Here is a 13,880-nt window from a genome sequence, read left to right as displayed (position 1 = left end):
AGCAGTGCTATACACAGACCCCCCTTTCCATAGCAGTGCCATAGACAGATCCTCCCCCCCCTCCCCATAACAGCCCCGGCCCCGATGCTTGCATCTTTATTTTACCTTTTTACAATGACGCTCCCGCTCCTGTAACAGCCAGGCAGAGCGGACGGCGGCGTAACGTCACTCAATCACGTGACGCACCTGCTCCGCCCACTTCATGAATGAAGGAGGCGGAGCAGGCGTGTCACGTGAGTGAGTGACGTTACGCCGCCGTCCGCTCTGCCTGGCTGTTACAGGAGCGTCATTGTAAAAAGGTAAAATAAAGATGCAGCGCCCGCCCGACCGAATAGCAACGAATCGGCGATTATTCGATAACTGGATTCGTCGACAACGAATCCAGTTATCGAATATAATCGATTACATCGATTAATTGTTGCAGCCCTAATTAAAATAATATATTTTTGCAGTATAATTTAAATAGTATATTTTGTCATTTACACAGCATAATAGAAATGTTTGCAGTTTTGCTAAATAAAAATTACCGTATTTCATCCTATAAGATGCACTTGCCCAAAAGACGCACCTATGTTTTAGAGTAAGAATTTTTTTTTCAATAGACCTCAGATTAGACCCCCCCTCATTTAAACCTCAGATCAGACTCCCATTTGAATGGCCCCCAGACCTCAGATAAGATCCGCAATATGAATAAGTGCCCCCATACAGATCAGAACCCCATGCTCAGAGAAAAAAATAAAAATGTATCTGTCCTGCTCTGGATGCCGCTGCTGCTCCTAGGATCCAGTTCTCCTCTTCTTCCTGCCGTGGTGACATGAGTGGCTGAGTACAGAGACCCTTCACCCTTAAAGGGATTCTGTCACCTTTTTTTTACCCTATAGAAATGCGGACATGCACGGCTAGATCGCCGCTAGAATGTCTGCAGTATACCTGTCCCATATCTCTGAGTGTTTTTATTGAGTGTAAAAAATGATTTTATATATATGTAAATCAGCCTGGTAAGGACCCCAAGGGCTGCACTAACCGTTCTGGAGCCCAGCCACGCCCCCTTGTGAAGGAGCCCAGCACCGCCTGTATCCAGGAATCTCCCCTGCTCACAAAGTCACATCGCCGTAATCTCGCAATGCACAAGCTCGCGCATGCCCAGTTCCAGCATACTGTTTCTTCCCTGTGCTGGCATCAACCTCAGGAAAGGAACTGCGCATGCGTGAGCTCGCGCACTGCGAGATTACGGCGATCTGACTTTGTGAGCAAGGAAGAGATTCCTGGATACAGGCGGTGCTGGGCTCCACAGGGGGGTGTGGCTGGGCTCCAGAACAGTTAGTGCAGCCCCTTGGGCTCCTTACCAGGCTAATTTACATATATATAAAATCTTTTTTTACACTCAATAAAACCACTCAGAGATATGGGACAGGTATATTTAACTTTATTAAGAATTTAATTAAATTTTATTTCATAGGTGAATTTATTATAGCCTAATGGCAACATAAAGTGTTGACTGAGGTAACCATCTTGTGGGACTTTTACATTTATTTTATTTGTTTTATTAATTGGCAGCCACTGTACTTCCTGGCCAAGTGATAACCATTGCAGCTGCAACTATTGCCATGGCAATATCCATCACGGGTTTTGAGGAGCACAAGGAAGAGCTGACCACAACACAACTTCCAGGTGACTAAGTGTACCATACTGTAGACTCTACAGTAGAGCATGTGATAAAAATCATTGAAAAGCATCTTTATTGATAAGTGAAATGTGTGATGAGGTCTGAAATGATTAAATAATATTACATACAATACTATTTTAATTTAACACCTACAAGACATTTTTACCATCTCATACCAAGAGCCATAACTTTTTTTACTTCTATAGTGAATGTATAGTGGAAAAGCACACCGAGGAGTGTAGGAAGGAAAAGGGGGAGGGGAGATATGTGTATGGGTAGTGAGGAGTATTGTATGTGTATGATATATATGTGTGTGTATATGCATATAATAGTATATGGCATACGGATGTAGCAGGCTTTATGAAACATGTTATCTAAACTAAATGCTTTAAAGGGAGTCTTTCACGCAGATTCACCCTATTAACCTAATAACAGTGTTATGTCCACGGCATCCCCTCTATTAAAACGGTGCTTACCGTTTGTTCCTTGCTATCATTGTTGTGGAGAAATACACTTTTAATCCGAATTCAAATGAGTCTGTAAAGGTGCCCAGGGGCGGAGTTACAATGGCCGGTGCCCAGGCCCCTGGGTCATTTTCATACGAAGGCACTCCCCCTCCTCCGTGTCTGCCTGCCCTTAGTCTCTGTTCTGACCTCCCTCCTCCCGTCTGTAATCCCGCGCATGCGCCGATGAACGCGATATCGGCGTGTGCGCATTGAATGAGCACTGTCTGGCCGGGGCATCGCAGTTTAGAGTGAGCATGCGCGGGATTACAGACGGGAGGAGGGAGGTTAGAACAGAGACTAAGGGCGGGCAGACGCGGCGGAGGGGGAGTGCCTTCGTATGAAAATGACTCAGGGGCCCGGGCATCGGCCGTTGTAACGCCACCCCTGGGCACCTTCACAGACTCATTTGCATGCACATTAAAAGTGTTTTTTTGCCACAACGATGCTAGCGACGCCAGCATGCACTTTATTGTGGAGATGTACCGTATGGTGCTGGCAATGGGAGATGAAGATCTATGTGAGGTGTTGCCTTCAAGTGGTAGACCATGGGAATAGTATGTGATATAAGATAATAGATAGATGGGGAAATAATAGGAAAAATAGGGAAAACAAATAAGAAAAATGTTGTAAAAAGTGGGGAGAAAAATGTTGTAAAAAGTGGATGTTTGGAAAATTGAGGACAAAATAGAATTGAAGAAATGGGAAACATTTAAAATAATGAAGAAGATGAAAAAGATGGGGTAAAAAGAAAATAATAAAAATAAAGAAAAATTAATGGAGGATGAAATAGTAATGGAGAAGGTAATTTGAGAGAATGGAAAAAAGTTATAAAATAATAAATAAAATAAATATTGAAACCAATGGAATAAGGAAGTATAAAAGTAAAAAAAAGAGGTGGTAATACTGTAAGGTAAATCAAAATGGAAAACACAAAGCAAATTGGATAGTGGTAATGGGGTCAACTATAAATATACATGTCTACATCAATATATGTCTAAGTATATCTATAGATAAAGTAATTTATGAAGGATTGGTATGGAATACACTAAAAAGTAGCGGCAAATGTGTATTCAAAAGGTGGTCTCAGAAGAGTCAGTCTCTCTTTGAAGAGATAAAAACCCTTACAAAAACCGAAGTACAAAAGCAATCCCACCTCCTATATTGGATTCTGACTAGGAAGAGGAACTAGTGATGGATAATGAGTCTTTTCCAGGGTCTGGTGAGGATGCTGATTCTTGAGTAAAAAAGGGACAGATTGATCTTCTGCAGAAAATATGGTGAATGGACTGCTGAGGACTGGGGCAAAGTCATATTCTCCGATGAAGCCTCTTTCAGGGCTCCAGATGGCGACCAAAATGGTCGCCAATACGACTTAGAATTTACAAATGGCGACAAGACTTTTTAGTCTTGTCGCCATTTGCGACTAGACCCTCCGCGGCAGCTCTGCAGTAGAACAGCGACGGGCACAGGAGCTGATAGTTCTCTGCCCACCGCTGCCGATGTTCTTCTCAGTCTCAGTCAGCTCTGTCACAGCACACAGAGACGCTGGCAGCAGGGAGGGGAGGGGCTCGGGAGGAGTGTAATCTGATCCTAGAGTGGAAGCTGCTTCTGCCAGCCCCTCCCCTCCCCGCCCACCAACCAATCAGAGCTCAGGCAAGGCAGCTCTGAGTCACTGACAAGTACAGGGAGAAAGAATCAAATGAGTCACAGGTGAAAAGAACTAAAGATCCGACTTAGTGACTCATTCGATTCTTTCTTAGACTCCCTGTACAGTGTGCCCCCCCAACACCCCAGTATAAGAAACATTGGTGGCACAGTGTGCCCCCCCCCAACACCCCAGTATAAGAAACATTGGTGGCACAGTGTGCCCCCCCAACACCCCAGTATAAGAAACATTGGTGGCACAGTGTGCCCCCCCAACACCCCAGTATAAGAAACATTAGTGGCACAGTGTGCCCCCCCAACACCCCAGCATAAGAAACATTGGTGGCACAGTGTGCCCACCCCAGTATAAGAAACATTGGTGGCACAGTGTGCCCCCCCCCAACACCCCAGTATAAGAAACATTGGTGGCACAGTGGGAAGTGCCAATGAGGGTTAAAAAATAATTTAAAAAAATTAACTTACCTCCTCCAGTTGATCGCGTAGCTGCCGGTCTCCTGTTCTTTCTTCAGGACCTGTGGTGATGTCACTGAGCTCATCACATGGTCCATTACCATGGTGATGTATCATGTGACGAGCACAGTGATGTCACCACAGGTCCTTTGACAGGTCCTGAAGAAAGAACAGGAGACGATCAATTGGAGGAGGTGAGTTAATTTTTACCTTTTTCTTAACCCTCATTGGCACTGCCCACTGCGCCACCAATGTTCATTATATTGAGGGGGGGGGCACACTGCACCACCAATGTTTATCATACTGGGGTGTTGGGGGGGGGGTGCACACTGCACCACCAATGTTTATTATATTGAGGGGGGTACACTGCGCCCCCCAATGTTTATTATACTGGGGTGTTGGGGGGTGCGCACTGTGCCACCAATGTTTATTATATTGAGGGGGGCACACTGCGCCACCAATGTTTATTATACTGGGGTGTTGGGGGGGTGCGCACTGTGCCACCAATGTTTATTATATTGAGGGGGGCACACTGCGCCACCAATGTTTATTATACTGGGGTGTTGGGGGGGTGCGCACTGCGCCACCAATATTTCTTATATTGACCTTCTACTATGCATTCTGTATTAAAGAATGCTATTATTTTCCCTTAGAACCATGTTCTAAGGGAAAATAATACAGTGAATACAGGGAGTGAAGAATTATTAGGCAAGTTGTATTTTTGAGGATTAATTTTATTATTGAACAACAACCATGTTCTCAATGAACCCACAAAACTCATTAATATCAAAGCTGAATATTTTTGGAAGTAGTTTTTAGTTTGTTTTTAGTTTTAGCTATTTTAGGGGGATATCTGTGTGTGCAGGTGACTATTACTGTGCATAATTATTAGGCAACTTAACAAAAAACAAATATATACCCATTTCAATTATTTATTTTTACCAGTGAAACCAGTATAACATCTCAACATTCACAAATATACATTTCTGACATTCAAAAACAACAAAAACAAATCAGTGACCAATATAGCCACCTTTCTTTGCAAGGACACTCAAAAGCCTGCCATCCATGGATTCTGTCAGTGTTTTGATCTGTCCACCATCAACATTGCGTGCAGCAGCAACCACAGCCTCCCAGACACTGTTCAGAGAGGTGTACTGTTTTCCCTCCTTGTAAATCTCACATTTGATGATGGACCACATGTTCTCAATGGGGTTCAGATCAGGTGAACAAGGAGGCCATGTCATTAGATTTTCTTCTTTTATACCCTTTCTTGCCAGCCACGCTGTGGAGTACTTGGACGCTTGTGATTGAGCATTGTCCTGCATGAAAATCATGTTTTTCTTGAAGGATGCAGACTTCTTCCTGTACCACTGCTTGAAGAAGATGTCTTCCAGAAACTGGCAGTAGGACTGGGAGTTGAGCTTGACTCCATCCTCAACCCGAAAAGGCCCCACAAGCTCATCTTTGATGATACCAGCCCAAACCAGTACTCCACCTCCACCTTGCTGGCGTCTGAGTCGGACTAGAGCTCTCTGCCCTTTACCAATCCAGCCACGGGCCCATCCATCTGGCCCATCAAGACTCACTCATTTCATCAGTCCATAAAACCTTAGAAAAATCAGTCTTGAGATATTTCTTGGCCCAGTCTTGACGTTTCAGCTTGTGTGTCTTGTTCAGTGGTGGTCGTCTTTTAGCCTTTCTTACCTTGGCCATGTCTCTGAGTATTGCACACCTTGTGCTTTTGGGCACTCCAGTGATGTTGCAGCTCTGAAATATGGCCAAACTGGTGGCAAGTGGCATCTTGGCAGCTGCAAGCTTGACTTTTCTCAGTTCATGGGCAGTTATTTTGCGCCTTGGTTTTTCCACACGCTTCTTGCGACCCTGTTGACTATTTTGAATGAAACGCTTGTTTGTTCGATGATCCCGCTTCAGAAGCTTTGCAATTTTAAGAGTGCTGCATCCCTCTGCAAGATATCTCACTATTTTTGACTTTTCTGAGCCTGTCAAGTCCTTCTTTTGACCCATTTTGCCAAAGGAAAGGAAGTTGCCTAATAATTATGCACACCTGATATAGGGTGTTGATGTCATTAGACCCACACCCCTTCTCATTACAGAGATGCACATCATCTAATATGCTTAATTGGTAGTAGGCTTTCGAGCCGATACAGCTTGGAGTAAGACAACATGCATAAAGAGGATGATGTGGTCAAAATACTCATTTGCCTAATAATTCTGCACTGCCTGTAGACTTTCATCCTAGCAACCATGAGTGAAAATCGCACCGCATCCACACTTGCTTGAGGATGCTTGTGACTTTCACGCAGCCCCATTAGCTTCTATGGGGCCTGCGTTGCGTGAAAAACGCACAACATAGAGCATGCTGCGATTTTCACGCAACGCACAAGTGATGTGTGAAAATCACCCCTCGTGTGCACAGCCCCATTGAAGTGAATGGGTCCGGATTTAGTGCGGGTGCATTCCGGTATTTTGAATGCCAGATCAGGCACTAATACATTCCTATAGGAAAAAATGCCGGATCCGGCATTCGGGCAAATCTTCAGGTTTTTTTTCACCGGAGATATAACTGTAGCATGCTGCGGTTTTATCTTTTGCCTGATCAGTCAAAATGACCGAACTGAAGACATCCTGATGCATCCTGAACGGATTTCTCTCTATTCAGAATGGATGGTGATATGCCTGATCAGTTCTTTTCCGATATTGAGCCCCTAGGACGGAACTGTATGCCGGAAAAGAAAAACACTAGTGTGAAAGTACCCTAAAATATTAAGTTTAAATCCCCCCTTTCCCAATTTTACATATAAAATATATAAAGAATAAATAAACATATTACATAGCGCTGTCCAAACTATTAAATTATTAAAAAATATCTCCTATGCGGTGAGCATTCACCATTTTTTAGTCACCTTGTCACCCCAAAAAATAGGATAGGACTGTTCTATTATGGGCCGAACATTTCATAAAATGCGAAATGCACGCTGCTTTTTTTGGTGTTGTCGTTTTTTGTTTTTTTTTGCGCGGTTTTGAGTATTGCAATCCTTTTTATGGTGATGAAAGCGAATCAAAATTTTGGTATCAAAACAACCCTATGCCGATCTGATCGGAGTAGCGTTGTCACAATACCAAAATTTTGATTTGTTTTCGATTTGGCGACTAAAAATTTGATTTGGCTCCAAAATTTTTCAGTTCAGGAGCCAATGGCTACCAGGTATTTTTTTTAGTCTGGAGCACTGGCCTCTTTCTGATTGTTTGGGGCATCAGGAAAAAGGCTTGTCCGAGAAGAAAAGGTGAGCGCTACCATCAGTCCTGTGTCATGCCAACAGTAAAGCATCCTGAGACCATTCATATGTGGGGTTGCTTCTCATCCAAGGGAGTGGGCTTACTCACAATTTTGCCCAAAAACACAGCCATGAATAAAGAATGGTACCAAAACACCCTCCAACAGCAACTTCTTTCAACAATCCAACAACAGTTTGGTGAATCACAATGCATTTTCCAGCACGATGGAGCACCGTGCCATAAGGCAAAAATGATAACTAAGTGGCTCGGGGACCAAAACGTTGACATTTTGGGTCCATGGCCTGGAAACTCCCTAGATCTTAATCCCATTGAGAACTTGTGGTCAATCCTCAAGAGGCGGGTGGACAAACAAAAACCCACTAATTCTGACAAACTCCAAGAAGTGATTATGAAAGATTGGGTTTCTATCAGTCAGGAATTGGCTGATTGAGAGCTTGCCCAGTCGAATTGCAGAGGTCCTTAAAAAGAAGGGCCAACACTGCAAATACTGACTCTTTGCATAAATGTCATGTAATTGTCGATAAAAGCCTTTGAAACGTATGAAGTGCATGTAATTATATTTCACTACATCACAGAAAAAACTGAAACAAAGATCTAAAAGCAGTTTAGCAGCAAACTTAGTGAAAACTAATATTTGTGTCATTCTCAAAACTTTTGGCCACGACTGTAGATTGGTTGAATATTCCCTATTTGCAGAACTCAGGGTGTCAAAATGCTGTGTGTTTCTAATACATTAAGCTATTCAAGATTCCATTAAAAAGGAATGGAAACACCCAGCCCCAGGGAAAAAGTCATACTATATGTTTCTTGGGCTATAAAGCGTAAGTAACCCTTTGAGGAAACTGAGACTTCAACATGGGATAGATCCCCAAAATTAACTGTCTCTCTAGCCAAGGTATTATGAAAAAAAAAACTCCTTCCCATATGAGCATATGGGACTTATGGATTGCAAAGCAGATAGTTTTCTTATAAAAGTCATGGGAAGCAGCAACAGCATCTTTTAAAACCCAGTATTCCAGCAACTTACACCTCCAGGACTATGCTTGGCTGGTTAGATTAGAATCCCAGCTAAATAGTAACATTCCTAGTGAGGAAGTTTTAACTTCATTAACAACCGTCAAAAAGGCAATAGAGTTTATTACAGATGCGGACAGGCTGGCATCCAGAGCTTCAGCTTCAGCCAACTAGGCACAAAGGACCATCTGGTTAAAGACATAGGAGAAATGGTAGCAAAAATTCAGTTGGAATTCTCTTTTTGGAACAAATTTGGACGACTTGCTAGCCAAGGCTTTGGATGATAAAAAATCCTTTCCTCAACCCTATTCAAAACCCCATAGATTTTTCCAGGAAGTACTCCATGACAGCACCACATTGACCTCTAAGGTACAGGAAGCACAGAGAGGTTAAAATGCCCCTCCCTCTATCACCAGTGTTCTTCCTGTCCCTTACAAGTCAGCAGCAACAGAGAGGTTCCCTGTTGGGGAATGAAGATGGACCTATGGAATAGCCTTGGGGAGCATCAGGGGTTTAGCCTCTCCTTCTTCCCTTATGTTGGGTCTCAGCTAGCACCCGTCGTGGTTGAGGTCCCCTGGCCTTACCAGTTCCCTGTGTTGGCTCCAGGTCTGGTGCAGAAGCTGTTTCCCTAAGGTTGGGCTCTGCATTGTTCCTCATCCCGGCGGCAGCGCTCCAGTGCTCTGGGTAGCGCCATGACGGGCCATGTGGCGGCAGCATCTTTCTGATCTGGGGCCGCAGTTTTTGATATCACTAACCTCACATAGAGTACTGTGTACAGTTCTGGGCTCCTGTAAACAAGGCAGACATAGCAGAACTGGAGAGGGTCCAGAGGAGGGCAACTAAAGTAATAACTGGAATGGCGCAACTACAGTACCCTGAAAGATTATACAAATTAGGGTTATTCACTTTACAAAAGAGACAACTGAGGGGAGATCTAATTACTATGTATAAATATATCAGGGGTCAGTACAGAGATTTATCCCATGATCTATTTATCCCCAGGACTGTGATTGACGAGGGGACATCCTCTGCGTCTGGAGGAAAGAAGGTTTGTACACAAACATAGAAGAGGATTCTTTATGGTAAGAGCAGTGAGACTATGGAACTCTCTGCCTGAGGAGGTTGTGATGGTGAGTACAATAAAGGAATTCAAAAGGGGCCTGGATGTATTTCTGGAGCGTAATAATATTACAGGATAACAGGCTATTGCTACTGGAGAGGGGTCGTTGATCCAGGGAGTTATACTGATTGCCTGATTGGAGTCGGAAAGGAATTTTTTTATGCCTTCCTCTGGATCAACTTGCAGGATGACAGGCCGAACTGGATGGACAAATGTCCTTTTACGGCCTTATGTACTATGTTACTGCTGGGCTTCACCACTGCAGCAGGCCGCAAGCACCTCATAATTTTTAGAATGATAAAGAGGCGGTTTATTAGACGCCCACAGAGCCTAAAAAGAAGAGATGTGCCTGACTCCCATTCCACGCAACTTTGTAGTAGCTGCATAGATAAACTGAGGGAAGAGCAGTCCTCCTTTTTGGCAGAGATTAAGAAGTTAGTTAAAGACTACGTTCAGTCTTAAGTAGCTAAAATGATTCCTCAGCCATCCATCTCTCAGGGCCAACAAAAGAGACCAAGAGCAGACATGGATTCAGACTCAGATCAGGAAACTTCGTACTAATTAAGGTCTGAGGGAGAGTTAGAAGATGATGAGGAAGATAATGTTCCCTCATGCTCTATGGAGGAAGATAAAAAGTTATTTTCCTCAGAAGATCTGAACTCTCTTATTTGTGTGGTTTGTCAAACTATGGAGGTAGAAGAGTTTTTACAAACCTGCTTTATACAGGATGAAATGTTTGGCGGGCTAAAAGCGAAAAGACACCTTTTTCCTGTATATGAGAATCTTAAATCGCTTGTCATTGAAGAGTGGGAAGAGACAGAATAGAGACTTCATGCCTCTCGCGAATTTAAGAATCGCCTGGCATTTAATCCTGAAGACACTAAATTATGGGAAACCCCCAAAATTGACTACCTTACCGTTTGAGGATTCTTCTCAGCTAAAAGAGGCCATGGACCGAAAAATGGTCAGTCTCTTAAAGTCTTGGTAAACTTCTTCTACCCTCATCATTACTTACATTACTGCCACGTCTGTCGCCAGATCTTTATTTTTATGGTTAATCCAATTAGAAGAGCACCTAAAGATGAAAACTTCCTGAGAGGAAATTTTAGAATCAACACCACTTTTGAAAATGGCTACAGCATTTGTTGCAGATGCCTCTGCAGAGTCAATCAGGTTCGCAGCAAGAGGCAGTGTACTGTCTAACTCCATCAGACGAGCCTTGTGGTTTAAAACCTGGTCTGGTGACATCCCTTCTAAAAACAAACTGTTTATCATCCCCTTTTCTGGCTGTTACGTATTTGAACTTGTCCTGGATGCCATTTTGGAAAAGGCTACAAATAAGAAGGGGTTTCCAGAAGAGAAATCTAGAAAGACTCAGTCCTTTCGGAAACCAGGGTTTCATTACCAGTCATCAACATATCGAAGGAAGGGCAAGATGAGCTGTTGTTTTCCCAAAGGTAAGAAAGGGAGGGGCTTTCTCTTTAATCCAAGTCCATCCCAAAATAAGCAATGACTGTCTTCCTGTGGGGGAAGGGGGAGAATAAAGTTCTTTCTCCCACAGTGGAAATAAATCACAGACAACCCTTGGATCCTCAGGATAATAAAGAGAGGCTACAGAATAGAATTTTCAGGCTCCGCACCCCAAAAATTAATCTTGACCAGTTTCAGACAGCCAGATCGGAATTTAGCTGTCAGAGAAGATCTCAACGAGCAGTTTTTTCTCCATGCCATCAGGCCGGTACCCCCAGAAGAAAATTTTTCATGTCACTATTCAAGCGTATTCCTGATAAAGAAACCCAATGGCACATTCTGATCCATTCTAAATCTAGAATTCTTGAACCAGAGGGTAAAATACAAGAGATTCAGGATGGAGTCCTTAAATCGACTGTTCTGCCCTGAGATTTACAGTCTGTTCTAAATTGCCTATGTAATCCTCCTCTTGAACTTCTTAAGGAGTGTAGCATAAAAATGTTGTCTATGAAAATGGCTTTTTTAGTAGCTATAAACTAGGCAAGAAGAGTAGGAGAGATATGGTTCTCTGATAGATAGAGCCTATATTTGAAAATCCTGGAAGATAGAACGATTTTTAAGCTTGGTCCAGATTTTGTCCCAAAAGTATTGTCGGCATATCATCGTTATCAGGAAATAATTATTCCTTCATATTGTACAGATTCAAAAAATCTGAAAAAAATGATTAAAAAATATGAAGATTTCATACTCTCTATGTCAGATGTTCAGTCCTGGAATACTTGGACGCTACGTACCCCTTTAGAAAAGACTTATTTCTACAGTTTTCAGGGAATAATAAAGTAGAACGAGCATCAAAAACCACAATTGCAAGATAGATAAAAGCTTAGATTCTTCATGCCTATTCTTCTCGGGAAATGGGTTTTCCCTTAAAAGTTACGGCCTATTCTACCAGTGCAATGGCGGCTTCTTGGGTGGGAAAGGCAAATGCCTCAATTGAACAGATCTGCAGAGCAGCAACCTGGTCCAGTGTTAGTACTTTTTGCAGACATTATAGATTGGACCTTGCTGCCATTAGTGATTTGGCTTTTGGACAGAAAGTCCTCAAGGCCATAGTCCCGCCATAAAAAAGTTGATCTGGTATTGCTCCATGTGGTGCTGTCATCAAGGACGTCCTGGAAAGTAGGATTTAGACCTACCAGTAAATGGTTTTTTCAGGAGTCCGACACGACAGTACCCTCCTTATTCCCTCCCGTTTTTTTTGTTTGTTTTTTTGTGATGGATTGCATGTAAAAATAAATAAATAAATAGATTTGCATCTATCCTGGTGTGGTGATCGAGAAAACTCTGGTGATGGAGGGAGGGGCCTTTAAATTTTTGTGCAAAAACCAAAGGGGACGTTCAGAACCATAATCAGCTTCTTGAAGCCCCTAAACAAGGCCTGGATCTACAAGATACCTCCTTAGGTTCCATATGTGTCTTCCATCTTCAGCAGCAATCCCCAACAGAGTGAGAGCAAGAATATGTCGACCCACTTGTCTCTCTGTCAGTCATTTATAGCATAGATCTAGGCTTGTCCTACACATGTATTTGATGTTACATTGTCATATATGGAAACTTCAAATATACCGTAGATCTTGAAGTCCCCATTAGGCCTGCACTATATATCACCAAAGCAATCGTATCGCGATAATCGCCGATTGCGATATGGCCATTTGGCCGATCCAAAAATGCTGTGATTATTTTTCGCTTTATAAGACACACTATGCATCTCATAAAGCGATGGTTGACTTTTTATGTCGCTGACACTGATGTATCACCGGCCTCTATTCTGCACAGTGCTGCCGGCGATACATCAGTTACAGTGCAGGGAAGGGCTGGAGGCAAGTTGCGGCGGGCCCCATGCACATAATTGTCTTTGTATGCAAAGTGTTTTTTTACTGCTGAAACAATCTCTCTCCTATTGAAACTCCTATTGATAAAATCACCAGACTGAAGTCATGCGCCGACCGCCCGCTCGTTGCAGTGCATTCATAGTGAGTACATCACTATGAATGCACTGCAACGAGCGGCCCGGCCGGCGTATGACTTCAATCAGTCACACTCCTGCTTTATTAATGAAGTGGGAGGAGCGTGACTGACTGAGTGACGTTAGTCATGCGCCGGCCGGCCCGCTCGTTGTAGTGCATTCATAGTGAGTACAGAGGTTGGGGATTTTATCAATAGGAGTTTCAATAGGAGACAGATTGTTTCAGCAGTAAAGAAAGACTTTGCATACAAAGACAGTTATGTGCGCGGTTTAGGACACATGAGGGGACATTAATAAAGTAATGCTGTGATACATAGGGCCATGAGGGGGACCAGCATAATATGCTATATGTGTGTCATCCGCACACATATCATCTTATGCTGCCCCCCCCCCCCCCATGGCCCTATGTGTCATAGCACACATCCCCCATAACAGTGCATCATCCATAGATCCCCCATAACGGTGCCAACCACAGGTCCCCATAACGGTGCCAACCACAGATCCCCATAACAGTGACATCCACAGATCCCCATAGCATTGTCATCCACAGATCCCCATAGCATTGTCATCCACAGATCCCCATAGCATTGTCATCCACAGATCCCCATAGCAGGGCCATCCACAGATCCTCATAACAGTGCC

The 13,880-nt window shown here is 43.3% G+C and overlaps 1 protein-coding gene across 6 annotated transcripts in view; it reads left to right on the top strand.

Moving 5' to 3' along the window:
* Positions 1 to 13,880, top strand: part of TMEM245 (transmembrane protein 245) — a 719,080-nt gene that overhangs the window by 158,273 nt on the left and 546,927 nt on the right. For all 6 annotated transcript variants that reach the window (XR_006390012.1, XM_044293864.1, XM_044293863.1 and 3 more), the window contains exon 4: positions 1,558 to 1,671. Coding sequence is in view for 5 of the 6 variants with exons in the window: in XM_044293864.1 (XP_044149799.1) it covers positions 1,558 to 1,671 (114 nt within the window). In the remaining variant the exon portion in view is untranslated. The remainder of the gene's footprint in view (positions 1 to 1,557; positions 1,672 to 13,880) is intronic.

This window comes from Bufo gargarizans, chromosome 5 (genome assembly GCF_014858855.1).
Source record: "Bufo gargarizans isolate SCDJY-AF-19 chromosome 5, ASM1485885v1, whole genome shotgun sequence".
Classification (NCBI taxonomy): Eukaryota; Metazoa; Chordata; class Amphibia; order Anura; family Bufonidae; genus Bufo; species Bufo gargarizans.
This window is presented reverse-complemented; position numbering and strand designations above follow the sequence as displayed.